The 18,840-nt window shown below is 43.7% G+C and overlaps 1 protein-coding gene across 2 annotated transcripts in view; it reads left to right on the top strand.

The window, feature by feature from the left end:
* The first annotated feature begins 2,469 nt into the window (after positions 1 to 2,469).
* The window catches only part of NPTN (neuroplastin), a 59,649-nt gene continuing 43,278 nt past the window's right edge, over positions 2,470 to 18,840 (top strand). Inside the window, exon 1 of one of the 2 annotated variants that reach the window (XM_080397366.1) lies at positions 2,470 to 2,735. In XM_080397366.1, the coding sequence (XP_080253492.1) occupies positions 2,648 to 2,735 (88 nt within the window). In that variant the 5' untranslated portion in view covers positions 2,470 to 2,647. The remainder of the gene's footprint in view (positions 2,736 to 18,840) is intronic. The other variant, XM_080397367.1, reaches the window with a different exon arrangement.

Genomic DNA, 18,840 nt, shown 5'->3' on the forward strand with positions numbered 1-18,840 from the left:
CTCTGTGTCAAGCACAAGCCCACAGGCTAGCACAATCTGTGCAGCATCTTCGTTAACTGCTGTGGGTTAACCATCTCCAATCAGAGCCTTCGAGGGAAACCCTGGAAGCTGTGGCTCTGTGCTTGGGCAGAGCAAAGCTCCCCATGAGCATGCGCACCAAGGTGAAACCAGCAGCAAGCAGAGCAGCGTGTCCCGCAGTTGTCCCCAGGACAGAGCCAGAGCAATGTGAACATGACAGGTGAGTTATGCAATTGTGAGGAGAAGATCTAGCAAAACAACAGTGTGCTGAACTGGTTACAGAGGTAAAAAAAAAAAGCCTTCTGCTAACTTTGGCCCAGGCCTCTGGCAGCATGAGTCACTGTGAGCTGCCATGGTTACGAAACAAGTATTACTGTGCAGATACAAACCATGCTCAGAGGCAAGTACATTGCTAACTAGTTCCAAACTTGGGAAACTGTCGAGTGTAGGTAAGGCCTAATACCGAGTGGGTGTTTGCAAAAAGAAGAGTTATGGCAAAATCCCCTGGAGCTAATATTCAGCAGGCAAAACAGCATGCAAAGAGCAGAAAGAAGGACACCACTGTGTGAAACCATGATTTCTGGATCTTTTTGCCTATTCCTTATGGTTAGGGCAACTGTCAGAACCGTTCCACAGAGATGGAAAAGGAGGATGTTTCTGCACCATGGCAAGAAAACAAATAGTAGTGTCACAGATGATTCAGCTGGCATGAACAGTGAGTCATGGAAATGCACCATGGAAATTCTCCAGCACAGGATGCACAGCACAGTGGAATATCTCTGATGCACATCAAATCTAGCACCATGGCATCCTTGGAGAGTGAGGGGCAGCCAGGATTATGTATAGCACCAGCGTATGCCCAGATGTTTCTCACATGTGACCTCAGTCCTGTGAAACTGCAGTCATTAGGCCTAGGATCGTCATCAGAGTCTTGAAGTGCTCAAGCAGTGATTTCACTGGCTTCAAGTGAACAGTAGTTTTCACAAAAAAAGTGTCTGATCTTCCTCTCGTCTTTGAGTCACACCAACAACAAAAGGACTCAGAGTCTGTTTGCTAATGATCAGCTGACAGTAACCAGGCCAGGGTAAAGGATGAGGGATACGGTCAAGCAGCTGCTTCCAGGGATGGGGAGGAGTCAGGGCACGATGTGTGCAGCTGCTGCAGACTGTGCCCTGGTCAAACAAGCTCTTACTGCCGCGGTAGCACAGTGAGAGGAATTACAACTGCTTTGGGTGTTACCACCACAAGGCAAGCAGGCACTGCACCCGCTCCCCCTGTCCACCCCACTGTGGTACCATGGCCTGCAGAGATCTCCGCGTTGGGAACCGAGCGCTCTGCAGAAAGCAGAAAAACTGGTTTTGAGGGATTTTTTGCTTTTTATTCCAGCACCTTTCTCTGCTGGTCTGTCCCACGGTGTCCTACAATTCTTGTATCTCCCTACTTCAGGTGTGTGTTACAATGATGGGCTTGTGTTCAGCAGTGGGCTGCAGCTGTTCCTGTCATCCTATGCGGAGAGCAGTCAGAAATGTGGCTTAAGTAGCTACGCTGGGCTTACTTTTGGCTGGGGTCACCAGTGCAGTACAAAGCAACCAGAGTGTACGAAGTAGATCAGACCTGGTGTCTTGTTTTACAGGCATGAAAATAAAGAGAAAACTTGTCCAAAGCTCATCAGCATCCATTTCTCAGGGCACTTGGCAGGTCTGGTGAACCAGGCATGAGCTTTAGCACTTTCTGCCCCCAATACCACCATGAACCTAGGGCAAACACCTTCGCTTCTTGCAGCCTTGTTTTCCTACTCATGCAAAAAGGACAGGGCTCTGGAAAAAACACGTGGTTTTTTTTTTTTTTTAATATTGGTGGTGATTGATAAAATAGTTTAAGATCATTTTGGTGTTTCACAGGTGTGTGGACCTAAAGTTGAAGACTTTGGGATGGATTTGGCATTCCTCTGACATACCCTGACCCCTGCAGAATGGCACATAAACTCCTAAATTACCCTTGCAACTATGACAGGAACCAAAGTACTGGCTCATGGCCTGCCTTCCCCTGTGCCTGCTGGTACTTTAAGCCCATGAAGAACAGAAATGTGGAGGTATGTGGTGCTGCTCAGACTGCAGCTTTCCGGGCAGCAGTTGGGACTCTGCCATCCCACCCGCTGCACTCCTGAGGTGACTGCAGCCTCAAGCAGGGTCCCCATCCAGCCCACACAGCACCCCTGAGCCCAGCCTCAGGCGGGGGCCGCAGCACCCCTGAGGAAGGGCCCGCAGCGCCGGTGCGATGCCCGGGCAAGCCGCCACTGGCGCAGCAGCTGGTCGCCTCAGGAGGAGAACGGCGGCAACATGGCGGCCGCGGGGGGCGGGCGGCCGTGATGCGTGACACCCCCTCCCGCCAACCCGCCGCCGCGCGCGCGTCGCCCCCCTCCCCGCGCGGTGCCTCCCCCCCCCTCCTTCGCTGCCCCTGTTCAAATCTCGCGAGAGCTGGCGGCGGCGTCGCGAGAGCGGGTGCTGCGCTGCGGTAGGAGGTCGGCGGAGAAGGACGGAGCCGGAGCCGCTTCGCTCCCGCCGCCGTCCGCCTCACCCCGTCGCCCCCTTCCTCCTCCCGCTTCCCCTCCCCGGCCGGGGACAGGAGGATGTCGCGCTCCGGGCCGCTCCCCGCCGCTCTCTCGCTGTTGCTGGCGACGGCCGCGCTCCTGCCGGGACCCGCCGCAGCGCAAAACGGTGAGGGCGGTGAGGCGAGGCGGGCCGGGGGGGCGCGTTGCTGTGGGGGCGGCGGGTCGCGACGGGGGGCGAGGGTCAAGCCGGGGGCTGGGCCCTGGGCTCCGCGGCTGCCCTTTCAGCCCGGGGTTGGGGGGCGAGCCCGGGGTTGGGGGGATCCCCCCCCCGCCGTGTTTTCGGCTCCCTCAGGGGAAGGGGGGCTGGCAGGGCCGCGCCGCGGCGGTCGCTCCCCCCGCTTCTCCTCAGGCGTCTCGTGCTACCGGTAATATGGAACATCTCCCCCCGCCTACTGAACCTGCATCTGCTGGGCTGCCTTAAATCATTTATAATGCAATAAACCCGTAGTTCCTTAGCAACTAAAGAGGTCCTCTGATAGGAGAGTAAAAGGAGAGGAAAAAAAAAACCCCACTCCACCCTTCTTTCTTCCTTGTAGGATAGCATGAGCTAAATCCAGCGCGGCATGCCTCCTCCCTGATGAGTTTGCAGCCAAGTGCATGACAATTAGTGGCAGAACAAAGTGAGGCCAAGAGGCTGGTCTAACCGAGGGCGAGCCTCCTGCTTGAAGGAAGGTCCTGCAGTGCTCATAAAAATACATGTCTTGCCGTGCCATCTGAAGGCGTGAGGGAGCCGTAAAGGCGGGTTTCATCTGCTCTAGAAGTGCCTGAGCACAGTCTTTCTGGAGCAGCTTCTTATGCAGCATCATGGTGAAACTAATGTCAGGGATGCTTTGGCCTGTAAGTGCTGTGAAGGACAGGGATCTTGGCTCCCAAGAGGCTCGGGTCTGTCTGCATTGGGAAAATTTACCTAGAAGGAAGGGATACCTTCCTAATATGCCAATCGCACACAAGTTTTCATTGTGTTGGCCTCCCTTCTCTTTCCTTACTTTCTGCTCTGTACACTTGGTCCTGGTGTTTTCATTCTATTGAGGTGAATTGTGCCTTGCAGCATGAGGTCAGCTTTGGTGGCTCTTTGCTCTAGAAGAAGCATTGAGGCTTTTGGCATATTTCACAGTGACAGGAGGGATGTAGATGGAAGAAATAATGTCCCAAAGAACCCAGATTAGAATTGTTGCCTTAGTACATGCAGATTTTCAGGCTCAAGTCTGTTTTCAGACTACATCTTGGTGTCTATTAACCAAACAGAAGCAACTTTGACATCCACACTGTACGAATGAAAACTGTAGGCTTTCTGCAGTATGAGGGACTTTTTTTGTGAGCTCCCAGGAGCATGCTAGTTGGGCTGAGTTGCAGATAAAGCTGGTTTTCTGTTACAGTGATGCTGTCTGCTTCCAGTGATAGCTGTGCCTTATGAGCATTGTCATGGCAGGGTTAATCTGCCTATGCTGTGTTTCCCCTTGTATTTGGGTGGAGTGAGGTGAGCAGCCTTCTGACAAGCAAGTTAAATGGGTTGTGTGCCTGAAGCTGTTCCTATGCAGAGTTAGCAGGCAAGGTGTCAAATGCTGGCAGCTGGTATAACAATTCCAAATTGCTGGTAGGGAGTGCAAACATTTGGTGTTGGACAGTAGTTATATGTCTGGAGGTCAACGGTGAAATAAATTTTTGGGATAGGTGGAAGGCTTTAGCCTTTCAGTGTCTTAATCATGATTTCCATTCCTGACACGAAGCTAACCAAGCAGTAGCAGATCTTGGCATGAGGTAAGACTGCAGACCCCAGGTGTATCCTGAAAGCTCATTAATTTTTATTTGGTTAACTAGGGTCATCCAAGCAATTAAATGGTAGGGGAGTCAGAGTATCTGTACTGCTGTAAGAGTTTACACAGGTGAGTGAAAATATTCTTGGAAAGGAGTAAGCACTTTCAAGCCAAGTGAAAGGTGGAGGTCCTTCTGAACAAGGCTTACTGCTTCTGTTGAATTTTTACCCTAATTGGAATGCTGTTGTAATGGAGGGAAACAAATTTAAAGATGGTAGGCCCTGCCACAGAGGAACTGTTTTCTTTCAGCAAATAATGGCCAATTAGATGCTTCATGAAATGGAACAATTCCTCTTTTGCTTTGGCATGAAGAATAGGTACAGCCATTTTCTGAATTGTATATACTTCTTGTAAGTCATTAGAAAAATTATGTGGTTTGAATGGTCATGTGCATGTTAGGGACAACGTCTTTAAAGACAAAACACATCTAACACACATGCGTGCTCTTTGAAGGTATACAGAAGGATCCCACAGTGTGTATGCAAAAATTGTGTTATCTATTATTGATATGGAGCAGTTGGTGTAGTGAAAGGTGATAGTCCAAGTGCTGTTGAACGTACAGTAACACCATGTGAGTTTAGGATGATAAAGGAATGGTAATGTACTTGAAACTGCAGGACAGGTCACCACTCACCTGGCACAGAAAATGCCCAGTGGAATCCTGAGTGTCTGTGGGGAGCAGCTTTTTTTTCTGCTTCTGACAAGAGATCGCTGTTGAATAGGCAGTGATTTTTCCAGAGTTAATGTAATTCAGAATATTTTGAACCAGACTCACCTATGGACTTAAGCTTACCAAAAGTGGAAGTAGGTTTTTGACACTTGCATGGATTATTTTTAAAGCTCTTGCATAAACACCTGAAGATCACAGAAAAATTTAACTTTCCTGAATATTGTTCTGAGAAGATTGTCGGGTTCTTTGGGGCTGCATTTCTGATGCATGCTAGCTTGTCACTGGTATCCAGAGGATAGTTTAGATGAAGTGACAGAAAGGGGGGTTAGAAGAGATATGAGGAAGGATGAGGAGGAACTGCTGGAAAAAGCCAGTCTGTCAAGGTGATCTGTTAAACCGTAGTTTCCGACTGCTATTTGTTGGAAAATCAATTTAGCGCTTCAAAACGGCATCTTCCCTATGGAGTGGTGCTTGACTTGCTCTTTGGTGATGAATAACATGCCTCTTCCAGTTGATGTTTTTTAACCTTTGCAGTATCTTTGTTTCTCCAGCTGCTTGTTAAAAATAAAGACTTAAGTGTACTAATACTTTCACCTTAGAGTGTTTGGATCTAACGGAGCATGGCTGTATTTTTACTGTTGTCTGAAATAGATCCTTAGACTGCCCCCTTGCAATCCACAGTGTGTTTCTTCAGCACGTTAATGTGAGTTGAATTGCTAGCAGTTTTTCAGATTCTTCCCTTTTCAAAGTTTTTGTCTGGCAAAGTGCGGTTAAAACCAGACTTCATGTATTTGGTAGAGGAGGGAATTAAACATCATCGTCATTTTTTAAAACTGAAAGCTGACTTGATAAAATTGCTAGGGTTATTCAAAGCAAATAAAAACAAATTAAGGTAGATGGTACTTGTTTAGCTGTGCTCTCTTCATCCTGTTTGTATGAATGTGAAGGAAGTAACTAGCTGGCTGAAAAATAGAACGTGGCTTTTCTGTTGGCAGAAACCAGTATAGAAATGACTGTAAAATCAAGAAAGAGTAGCTTCTTAAAATTAGTTTCTTCTTAAAAGAGTGAAAAACCTTCCTTTTATCCTTGTAATGCTATTTCTGACTGCTGATTCTCATCCATTTTGCACTGATTGTATTCTGACATGATTTTGATGGTCCCCAGATAAAACTGAAACAGTTTCGTGCAGCATTTATGGAGCATGAGTGTGGGCTGAGCATCGAGGAAAATGTTCAAAGTTGTGTTCTCTTTCCCACCATTGCTATTCTCCTTCCTCCTACAACTCCCGCATAGGAAACTTAAATACAAGCAATACACTTGAAAATTGCACCGAATTCTGACAGATCTCAACTAACAGGTAAAGAGGCAGTAACTGCTGGTACTGACATTTCAGACAATAGTTTTAATTATGTTGAGAAACAGTTCAAAGTGAGGGACTACTTTTCAATAATGAAATACACTGAGAGTGTTAACTCTCCTTACCACATATTGCTGTATGAAGACTACTTCTTGTTAAATTCATGAATGAAGTGCATTCTCTCCTGCACAATGAGCTGTTTCTTTTGCTGTAAGCACTACTTTAGAGGAGGCAATTGTAAAAAAGTTGCGTTGTAAAGGACAATGCTAGCCTGTGATTCATCCTTGGGTTGTAAAGACAGAGTGTTCAAACTCTCCTTACCTTCAAGTGCTGGAGGTGCTGCAGCTCCCACTGTTAAGATTGGAAATCTGGTAAACTGTTTCTGCTTATCAGCTGGAAATTTCTTCTGTAAATCTAACCTAAATCTGCTTTCCTGTTGTTTTAAGCTTTTTATTCTTTTTATCTGTGCAAATTGAGCGGGAAAGAGGGTGTTAACCTTCTTATCAGCAATTACCATCTGTACTTCTCTGGATTGTCATGGTCCTTCTTGGTAAGTTGTATTTTCCTGACTATTCCTGGTGCTTTTCTGTGGATTTTCTTCAGTCACGTTTTCTGGAGTGTGATGTGTGAAACTGGACACACGTCCAGTTGGGACCAGACCAAGATTCAGTGGAGTGGAAGGGATCACTCAATGTGTCTTGCATATGGCATTCTCGCGTGCATCACAAGACAAATGGTTTCTTACAGTAAAACATTTTTGACTTGCGTCCCGTGGGATCCTTTATGGTGGTCAGATCTTAAATTGCAGGATAGCTACTTTGCATTCCTTTACTGCCTAAACCAAGTAGTTCTTAAATGTTCTTAAGTGGCATCTCATCTACTTCTGATGTCTTCCCTCAGTTGTCAAAAGACCTATTTTATCTTCTTGAGCATGCACCCCTACTTCAGCTTGCTTTGGCTTTATCGGCTTAAGAGACCCTCTAGCCCATCATCGGCCTTATTTCATTCTGTTTTCTGTCTACTCGTTCATGTACTGTATTTCAAAAAAACATGCACATGGTACACCAAGCTACATTAATGAGATTTTATTTTTTATTCTGAGGCTCTTGTATAGGACAGTATTAAAAGCTTTACTAAAATTAGGAAAACTGCGTCTGTTCTTTCTCCTCTACAGTCACCTTTAGGTTTTAGTAACTTTATAGTATAAGGTCAGATTGTTGTGTCAAGCTGTATCAAACTACGGGTAGGCAGTGCAGCTCTGTTCTTCCTTCCCCTAAGCCGTTCTGTATTTTTGAGCACTTCCAAGCAGCTTCTGTATTTTCTGGACACTGAAATTGGACTGACTGGTCCCGCGACTCCACAGTTGTTCCATTTAAGTGTTTTAAACATGGGCACTGTCTGCCCTTTTCTACTCACCTATCTTCCAAAAGTACTGCAGAAGGAGTTGAATTAAACCCCGCAGCTTGATACTCCCATACTTTCCAAAGCAACCTGTAATCTGGTTTTAGAGTTTTTCCCCAAGGCTGTTTACCGCTGTGGTCATACTTTGTTTGGAATGGCGTATGTGATAGCAGGTTCTCTTTCCAGTCTTTTCCATGCACCTGAGCTTTCTGCCTGTGCTGAAGTCCTGCTGAGGTTGTTCATAGAAACCCACCAGTGGTTAAGATGCTATTCCTACTGCCAGAGCCAGGGGATGGATGTCCAGATACAGAATATGATCCTGCACAGAGTCAGTTAGATGCTTGAGAACAGCCTTTATGTGTTCAGTCAGACTTCCTAAAACAAGCAGCTTATCAGTATTTCATAATGATTATAGTGGCTTGTCATTTTTTTCCTCAGTTAATTCTAGAATAAGGGACATGACTTGTATAAAGTTGGAGGGAGAATGGCTGTTAAAACATAACTTGGGTGTTATCAGAGCTCCGTATCAAACATAATATTCAGTTGTTCAAATCAGGTTAATTATCTGTAACATTATTTCTGTGCTTTTAAAAATCTTACTCGATATGCTAGATTTATTTTCACTTTGTTACACGCTTTTGATGTCGTGTACTGTATGGTCATCTCTTGGTGTTGGAGATTGAGTCTAAATAAAATTTCAACCTGGATTGAATATCTATCTGTGTCAAAACTTCGAAGTATTTATCCCCTAGTAAGATAACTGCTGTAGACTTTTAAAAATTCATGCCCTTTTTTATAAGCTTGAAGCTTATTTAGATCACCTGTGTGGCTGAAGTCACCATGCACTAATGCAAACTCATTCAAGAAAAAAGCCAGGAACTTTTGAAGTTGTGAAGGGTTCTTCATCATACGGTGTCAGAAGCGGTAGAACTCTGCTATAATTAAGAATGAGAAGTTTTTTGAGAGCGAGATGGGGATTTATTTCCACCATTTCTGTTTCGGATGCAGTAGAAAACAGCACCATCATGTCAGCATAGTGTTTTGGCTACTGGAAGGTGTGTATGTGTGGGGGAAAGTGTGAACAGTGGGCTCTAATCCTGGGAAGAGGATGTTGAGTAAATATGACCCCACATGGCATGCTGTTGAAGAGTTGTAGGAGAGGAGTGCCTTCATCCTTTTCTTAATGGCTTTGATGTTGAAACAGGGTAGGGTAGTAGAAGATCTCTGCTTTGCAGCTCCTTTTGAAGGAGGGAGGAAGAGGCATCATGTCTGTCTTCTGTTCTTTGGAGGTGTAGTTGGAACTTCAGTATGTAAGATGGAGCCTCAGGGACACAATGTTTGTATCAGTTGTGTTAGCTGTTGATACCAGGTTGGAAGCCTTTTGATATATCAAAGAAAAAGCAGGGGCAGGGATGTTATGAAAGAACAAATTTTCCACATGATGAGGAGGAGGAAAGTGCCCAAGACAGTAGGTGACTAGCTAAATGGACTTGCATTGTGAGGCCCGTTTGTAGGGGAAAAGTAGATCATAATGTCCTGTTCTGGTCTGAATAAAGTGTGTGGGGGGGGGAAGTCTTGGATTGCTGTAATTCATATAGTCTTGTTTTACATTACATGTTTTAAAATGCCACATTAACAAATCTATTGAACTGAAGTGCTACTTAGTGTAGCTAAGCAGTGTAGCTACTTACTACCCACATTTTGTGAATCATCGCTAGCCTTGTAGGGGCCACAACGGCTTTCCCTATAGCTTGTGCATTTGTTTGGAAACCTAAACTAAATGCATTTTCTGAGGGGCATATTGAAGACCTGAGAAAATAAGAGGAAGGGGAATATAATGGACTAGAAAAGGAAAGGCCTGAAAAGATGCAATCAGTCCAAAACTGTGAGTGAGAAAAGGATTTAATTCTGGGAGGTTGGTAAAACTGATAAAGAGTGTATTTTACATTTAAAAAGAGAAAATTGAACTGAAATGCCTAGAAAAGAGCTTGACAAGGATTTTGACAATGCAGTAGGCTCCCAACAGACATAATGGCAGACCAAAGGCAGACCGAAATAATTTCTTGAAGGTGTACAGCATGAGTTTGAAAAAACAGATGCTTGAGTGCATTTTTAAAGTCAGAGTAGATACCGTATTGACTGATCACTCTTGGATTTTTTAAATTTTTTTTTTTTTTTTTGCCTAGTTTGTTAGGAAAGCTTTGTGGTAGTTAACTAAGGTAATCTACCTTAGCAGGTTCAAGTTGTAAATGTGCAAGTATTTTAATTCCTGTCATATTAATTCAGAACTCCTAATAACAAATTAAATTACGCTAAATTATTTAAATGCAATTATAAATTGGAGTTCAGCTGCACGATTTCTGTTAGTCTTGTTAAATTCATGCAAGTGTTGTAATGTTAAGAAGCTCTTGTCTTTCTGTGTTGCTAAACACTATGTAATGACTGACGTAAGTGTTCAAAATGTTATGTGATACCTTCTTCCTTGAGGAAAATCTGAAATTAATATTACAGTCCAGAGCCTAAAAGACCAATGTTCCAGAGATGGTTGTGTAAATTAGGGTTGCTTGGCTGGGCAAAGAAAGGAAGATGCCTTGACACAGGATCTGAGATCGTAAACACATCCAGAGAATTGGCTATGGGTGCGTTTGGCTTCTGTTTAGGGGTTTTTTTTTCAAGTTTAGTTGCTGGGTTTTGTTGTTTTGTTGTCATTGGTGGTTGTTTTTTGGCTTTTTTTTTAATTCTCAGTACACTAAAGGATAATTAATAGAATGTAGTTGAAAAGGACAAAACGAATGCTAGGTGGGTATTATTTGATCTGTGATACACAGCTTTCCATGGCACTGTGAAAGCTAGCTTCTGTAAGTCTTGGGTACAAGACTGAGAAGATAAGCCAGGCTACTGTGTGTGCAAGGATTATCTTTTCCCGTGAATTATTGGTGGGTTGAGGGTGGCCTAGTGCTAAAAATTCATAGTGTTATAGAAGATGGGCTTGATTTTAATTCCCTGTTTGAGCAGGTTAGAATCATTGTTACCAAGAGGTGTAATGCAGGCTGACTGAGCAAAGAATTAGAAGATCTATAACATACAGTTTTGCAGTATGCGGTTGATATTGTCGTCTTATGTACCTTCAAGCAAGGACAGCAAAAATCTGTTTGTCACACTGGTGGTTAATTTCTGCTTGAGGGAGTCTAACCTGTATATACTGACAGTTTACCTAAAGCATCCTTTTGCAGGGAATTTAGTATTATTTTGTCCTCTCTTTGCTTTAAGCATCCAAGGTTGAAGGCAGCTGAATCCCATTCTCACATATATTTTTTTTAATGTATTGCATAACTATAATTTTGATAGAAGTATGATGACATATTAATTCATGTTGGGGGGGTCTAATTTGAAGTGGGAAAGACTCATATCACGGTAACTTGAAATGTTTTAGTTCTGCGCAGATTCTTACCCTGTGCAGTCCTGTGTAATCTTTATTTAGAAAGGAGAGGGTATAGCAGGAAAAGATTGAAAACTGTTCCAGTGAGGTTTGAGGAGAGTTAAGAGGCTAAGATCAAACAAAGCCAGAAATAAATGACATGGAGGACAGAAATTATATATTGTGGTGGTTTGACCCTGGCTGAATGCCAGGTGCCCACCAAAGCTGTGCTGTCACTCCCCTCCTCAACCAAGACAGGGGAGAGAAAATATAACAAAATGCTTGTGGGCCAGAGATAGGGACAGGGAGATCACTTGGCAATTACAGTCACGGGCAAAACGGACTCCACTTGGGCAAAATTAGTTTATTACCATTCAAATTGGAAAAACACCTTCCCCCCCATCCCTCCCTTTTTCCTGGGCTTAACTTAATTCCATGTTTCTCTGCCCCCTCCCTCCGAGTGGTGCAGGGGGATGGGGGTTATGGTCAGTTCATCACACATTGCTTCTGCTGCTCCTTCCTCCTTGCACTCTTCCCATGCTCCAGTGTGGGGTCCCTCCCTCCCGTGGGAGACAGTTCTCCAAAAACATTTCCAACGTGAGCCCTTCCCACGGGCTGCAGTTCTGCACACTGCTGCAGTGTGGGTCCCTCCCACGTGGTGCCGTCCTTCAGGAACAGAGTGCTCCAGCATGGGTCCCCCACGGGGTCACAAGTCCTGCCAGCAAACCTGCTTCAGCACGGGCTGCCCACAGGGTCAGCCTCCTTCAGGCATCCCCCTGCTCCAGCCTGGGGCCCTCCACAGGCTGCAGGTGAATACCTGCTCCACCATGGACCCCCATGGGCTGTGGGGGGACAGCCTGCCTCACCATGTTCTTCGCCACAGGCTACTGGGAAATCTGCTGCAGCACCTGGAGCACCTCCTGCCCTCCTCCACTGACCCTCATGTCTGCAGAGTTGCTCTCACATAGTCTCACTTCTCTCTCTCGCTGGCACAAAAAAACCCAAAAAAATTTCCTTCTTAATATGCTATCACAGAGGCGCTACCACTATTGCTGGTTAGCTCAGCCTTGGCCAGGTCTGTCTTGGAGCCAGCTGGCATGGGCTCCATTGGACATGGGCGAAGCTTCTGGCATCTTCTCACAGAAGCCACCTCTGTAGCCCCCACGCTACCAAAACCTTGCTGTGCAAACCTACTGTGTATATATAAGGCAAGTTTGCTGGTCTTAGTATACTAAAAAATGCAGTAACAGGATGTACAAATTGTAGTTTTAAGCCAGGTAGTCACCAAATAAACAAACTTCTACGCTGAGCATGAGGCATTATCCTGTTTCTCAAGTTTGTAGCTGAAGACTTGCAGTGTGGGTAGGCTCTGTCAGGCAGCTTAGTTTACACTTGTGATAAATTACCTTAAAGAGTCTAGGAAGTGAATAGGAAGCTCATTATGTGGGGATATCACTTTATTGGTGTTTGCACATGGTAAGACAAGTTCTGCAGCTAACTTCTTCGTCTTGTTATGACTGCCAGGCTGCATAAACAGTGAATTTAGTTGTTTCTGTTGAGGCTTACCACTTCACTAGGAGAGAACTGCCTTGGGGAGGTGTTTTCAAAATGCCAAAGCAGCTCAACATCATGGGTTTGTGACTCGGTTTTGTGAGCCAGGCTGCACCTGGTCTTTGGAATTTGGAAGTCTCCTCTGGACGGGCTCTTCCCTGTTTATGTATGTTGGGAAGCTAGGGCTTGTCTGGCCTGCCTTTCCCCCCTCCCTCCCCTTGCATTTTCATGCTGGGGAGAGCGTTAAAAAAGGTAGTGAACAGAGCTGTTACTAGCTGCTTATGATCTATCCCATTAGACACAAGTGGTTTTTGTTTACCCTAATGGTAAAATCTGAGCATGTCTCAGGCATACTGAAGGACTTGGTGCAGATACTTCCAAACTGCAGGTGAAAAGATTCTTTGGTAGTTATTTGAACAAATAGACATTTTGGTTATACTTGGAGAGCTTTTCTTTGGTACGATTGCTCTAAATCTGCACGAAGAGAAAAATACATCCGGGTTGCTGCTCCCTTTATGCTTCATTTTGCTTTAAGAAGTGGTACATTTGGTGCCTGTTTGGTGCCCAGAATCTAGAAACTGACACTGCCAGTTATTTCTGTTTATCTTTGTTTCATTTGCGGACTTGCCCTTTTGCTCTTACAAGCTTCACCCCTCTGCCCAGGCCTGGGGATGACCATCACTCTCTGGTCTGATACCAGTGCTTTCAGAACTGCCAAAAAGGTTACATTTCACAAAATTGTGTTCTACTATATTTGGGTTTGTGTTTCTGTTGATGACTAGCATCTGTCATAGAACACTTTACGTCATGTTCACCTTTGGATTTCCCCTTCCCGTGTAGGTGCTATCACCTCTGACCCTTGTATTTTTGGCAGTATTTGAGCTTTATCCTGTTCGTGCTGATTCTTTCTTTATACAGAATGATTAGGAATGGTTACCTGGCTGTAACCATTCAGCTCTGTGAGGGCTTTTCTGCTTGTTGTCAAACATGACTGTAGTATAAATGTTTTTATTTCTTTCTGTTGTGTTGTTTGTATTTAGATCAGTGATGGTGCAATTCTCCCCATTTTTTCCCTCCGCAACTTCAGCAGAGAGGACACTGTGTGGTAATGCAGTGTTCCTTTCCTGGCTGTTTGCTTGCAGAAACAAACTGCTTGTTGTGGACAGGACAGTTCACATCTATCCCCAGTTTTGAGGATACTGAACCTAATATAAAATTTAGATATACAGTACTGATGGTCTACTTTCAGACTTAATTTGTTAAGTTTTTAACTGACAGATTTTTTTAACACTTTGCTGCAAGTTCTGTGGTGCTCAGTAGCAACTTAGGATCTCACTTAAGGGTGTAAGATAGTTTTAAAGCAAATCTGCATGTTTTGGGTCTCAAGATTCTCAAAGCTCCTATTTTTAGCAATAGCAGGACCAGTTTAGTGACCCCGATCTTGAGCCATATGGAGTAAGAAAAGAACAAAAGTTGGTTTTGGTTTCTAGGAAGTGAATTAGTTGGGAGAATGAACAAAAATGACAGGATGGAGAGAAATAGCTTTTAAGGAGCTATAAAATAATGCCCAAGGCAGTAACAGTAAAAGGGCATGGATGAATACAGTACTGGTTAGAGTCTTCTCCTTTCCCATACCTCCATCTTCATAGTCTCAAATCTTGCTTTAAATAGATAGAATGAAGTGTGTGGCTCTTTAGTACACGGTAAGTGTTTGATAGTTATAGTTGCTTGTCAGTAGCCTCCATTTACATTTTTCAGCAAAGCATTATCACATTCTTTTTTGTTGTCCCTTTATTTATGCCTCTTCTAGGCAGCAAAGTATCTGCAGAGATGATTTATCCTTTTAACAGCACCTACTAGATGTTAATCTGGCATTGGCTGCCCAGTCAGTACCAGTATGAGGGTGCCTTGTCCTGCATTGCTGCTCTCCTCTTCTGGGACCTCAGTGTGACAAAATGAAGTGGATTTATAATTCCCAAAGGGTTTTCCAAATATTATACTTTTGTCCTCTTTTTGCAAACTGAAACAGAGCTCTTGCCTCAAACAGATGGAAAATTACTAAATAAAGCTTTTTGGTTTCTTTGTGGAAATGTAAACTTGCTCCAAGATGGCAATGAAAATGTCACCTTTAGTATAGGAAAACCCTCAGCAGCAAACTCTTGAAGGCTGACAGAAGATCACAACATGTTTGCCCTATTCTTACATCCTTGCTGCAACCACCACTGTTAAAGGTGTTACAGGATAAATTTTTTCAGTGCTTCTGTCTTGTCTGTAGTAAGGTATTTAAACAATGTCTTTTAATGCTGTTGTAAAGTGACTGTACAATTGAAAGTGGTCTGTGGTTCAAGAGCGTGTGATGGACTTAATAGTGTTGTCATGTTAAGTATGACAGCTCTTTACCAGCGCTGTGATGTAAAATACAAGTAATACCTTTTTTACTGGAGTTTGGGGAGATGATTCAAACTAGGTTTTAACCAAATTGTTTACCATTGATACCATTCTCAAACACCATAAATCTCTAAAACGTAGTCAAACGCACTCTTAAATATCTCTCGGCTGTAGATCTGGATTCCCTGTTATCTTGAGTAGGCTGGACTTGAGTTCTCTTGATGGTTCAGGCATGCCAGATCCTGCCACAGACGTCTGCGTAGTACTTATTTTTGTTTTTCATATCTCCTCAGTTTTATAGTGAAGTCATCTTCAATCCCTTGCTGTTCAAGCTTCTAGTTCTCACTCCTGTCAAGCTATCTGCGTAAATGCATTGTATCAGTCATGTGGTGGTACTGCTGCTGAGTTCAAAAAATAAGAATTGCCAAATTAATGTTTAAAGGCTGCTTAGCTAACTGTTAGGGGGCTTCACTTCTTTAATGCTTGCAGAACCCTTATAGCAGATACAGGTTTTGGGTTGTGTCATCCCGTCCCCTCATTAGTACTGGTGGCATGGTGGTGGTGGTCTGTAAATTTCCTGAACAAAGGAACAGGTTTCTTTCAGTATTTTATGTCAGCTCCCTTTTATGTTGCGTATTTGAAGAGTCCAGATCTGCTTGGCCCTTAATTGGATTGCTGCTTTTGCTGTAAAAGAAATAGTAGGGGAACCAACTCAAGAGGGCTCTAGGCTGGGTTTAAAGCTGTAAGGCTGACTCTCTTAGCTAGAAAACCCAGAAGCTCAAAAATGGAACCCTTTAACCATGACTGGCGTTTTGGGGGATTTTATGGCCCTTCAGCACGTAATTTGTGTGAGGCGTGAGGACAAGGTCAGGAGATCCAAGTGGCTTGGTTCCCTGAGATGAGCAGCCTTTGGCTGCAGGAAGGCAATTTCTACATGTGGATTAGGATGCACAGTGTGTGTAATCACCAGTTAGGCTTGCATTAATCTTGGCTGATACTGAACCTGAATTTCATCTCATAAATAGCAATACTTGATGGTGTAGAGGAGCTGCCCTCAGAAGTTTATTTTTGTCCTAATAATCTAAGTGGTGTCAGTAGGCCGTGTGAGATCAAACCCCTGGTCCAAGAAAGGATCTGATCTATGATGTAACTGATGCAGCTGTGGGTACTGGCACAAAGCAGTGGGAAGGGCAAGGCTATTTCTATTGGCATGTCCTATATACAAGTCTAAGTGTTGGTAGACAGCTTGATGTGGATGTCTGAGTTAGCAAAGCCTGAACTGCAATGCAGAAATGGCTTGGGGAGAAACATTATTTAAAAATGCAACTCGGAACAAAGGTGTCTCAATTTGCAAAGGAACAGAAATCTGGCAAACAAATTGCAGCATCTCTGCCACTTTCTAACACGTTGCCTTCCTCTGCCACAGCCTTCCCTGTAACTGGAATGCTATAATGGTGTTCTCTGGGAGAATACAGTCTTTGGGCTGTCTGCTGCCACTTGTATACACTGCATAGCTTGTCTGACCAGGGAGATCAAGACCTGACCTTGTAGAGGTGTGTTGCTCTGGAGTTAGTAGGCAGTAATTCTCTCCAACTACGGTGAACATAACCTTTTGAAGTAAATAAAGCATCCCTCCTCAAACCCTGTCTCCTGCAGCAGGGCCAGTATTCTTACATATTGTTATTAGGCAGATCTTGCTCTGTTAAAAGTTGAACTCTGATTTACATCTTAAAATGTATTGTACCTAAAATGTAGTACACCTTCTGCTAATAGTATTTCTTGTGCACATAAAGGAATATATTTTTTTTCTGAATTAGTTGTTCTCAGCCCTGCCTGAGATTGTGTGACCTGTTACATAATCCAACAATTGCTGCAGAGGGCATTTCTTTTAAAGGGCGGTGTATTGAAATGTCCTGCTTCTTCATCGTGGATGAGATGGAGCAGCTCATACATATGCAGAATGCGCAAAAGGGAAAAAAAAGAGGTTTGATGTTCAGTGTGTGCTTCCTTAATGCTAAAGAGAAATGTAATCAATCTCTTTCCAGACACACATTTGTTGGATCAGGAAAGGTCAAAGCAAAAGTGAGGAGTACTGTAAACCTTTAGCCCTCTAATGGCATAGTCTGAGGATTTTAAATAATTAACCTGAACACAAGATACTTATTGTTATCCTCACCAACATTTTATAGCGTTTTCAATATCTTTAAGTTGCAAATCTAATGATCTTGAAACTTTTATGGGATCTTTAGCATGCAGGCTTCGATTGCTGTTACATGTTAACACTAGACAAATTTAAATTGCTGTCTGCTGTAACTCTGCTTTTCAGTGTTGTGAAGCTGCATTCCTTCCTGCTTATTTCCAGGGAGTGGGTTCCTCGTTGTTTTGGGGTTTTTTTGGCAACGTACAGAAACCTTTCTGTCTGCTCCTGTGTCTTTCTGCAAACTAACAAATGCTGGCCCTTTTTTTTTTTTTTCTCCCCCTCCCCCCCATGGATGATTGTAAGTCTTTTTGTCCATGAGTTGTGCCAGGGAGAAGCGTAAATGGAAAGAACAGGAGAATAATGCCTGTCTTTCCTGAGGATGATGCAAGTTTAATCTTTGGAAAAACATTTGAGAAACTGGCCTACAGATCCTCCATGGAAGGAAATATCTTGTGATATACGCTCCTTGATGGGCTCAAACCAGCTTCCTGACAGCATGCACTCTTCAGAACCACCAGGCATGCAAAAGCAGCATTTCCTCACAATTACATGGTTTTAAAAAGCCTTGGCGTGGCATCCTGCACTATGCCAGCATCAGACAAGCAATAGTCCCAGCTCCTTCAGGTGATTAGGTTGGGTGCCTGATACCAAGTGTTTGTTCTGTAAGTGTCTGTAGATAAGGGGATTTTTCGCCTTCAGATTAGAATATTTTATAGCTCAAGGTTGTACAAGAGGGAGAGCATGGGTACTTAGTGAACCTGATTACCACTTGTATGTCTGCTTTGAATCCCTAATCAGTTGGCTAGAGAATGAAAACTGCCTTAAGTCACTTGACTCTTGCATCAGTCCTCCAACGCTGAGCCCCTTCAGTTTGTAGTCGGCCCAGGGGAACGTTTTCTAGTCATGCATGTAGCGTTCAGTAACATGATGATGACAAGCCTCTTTGGGATTTTAAGGTATTTTATTACTAAGACTGGCTTGTGTTTTGCTGGCATTGTCCTGAACTGAGATGTGTGCCCTCTGTGAGGAGCAACTTACCATTTTCCTGGAATCGCTGGAATGGCTTTGTCATCCACATTTAATTGGTATTATGTAAGTTGTTGGTCTACATGAAATGCTGAATAATGAAGTTACCCAGGCTTGCTTTCTTTAAAGCACATGATTGAAATGCCACATAGCTAAATATAATTCTGTTTAAGATGTTGTCTTCTGTGCTACTTGTGGTGTATGTGAGCTACTTCAAAGATGGATAGGAGTAGCTCTTGACTCATGTCCTTTTTATATTTTCTTTGAAATAAGAAGAAACATGCTTTTTATGGCACTGAATAAATGCATGCACTTGCTGTTGATCTGGATACCATTAACTGTTTCACAGGGAAATTAAAATGTGCTTCAGACTGATCAGAGTTGGT

The sequence above is a fragment of the Falco punctatus genome (assembly GCF_963210335.1).
Source record: "Falco punctatus genome assembly, chromosome: 7".
In the NCBI taxonomy this organism is placed as follows: Eukaryota; Metazoa; Chordata; class Aves; order Falconiformes; family Falconidae; genus Falco; species Falco punctatus.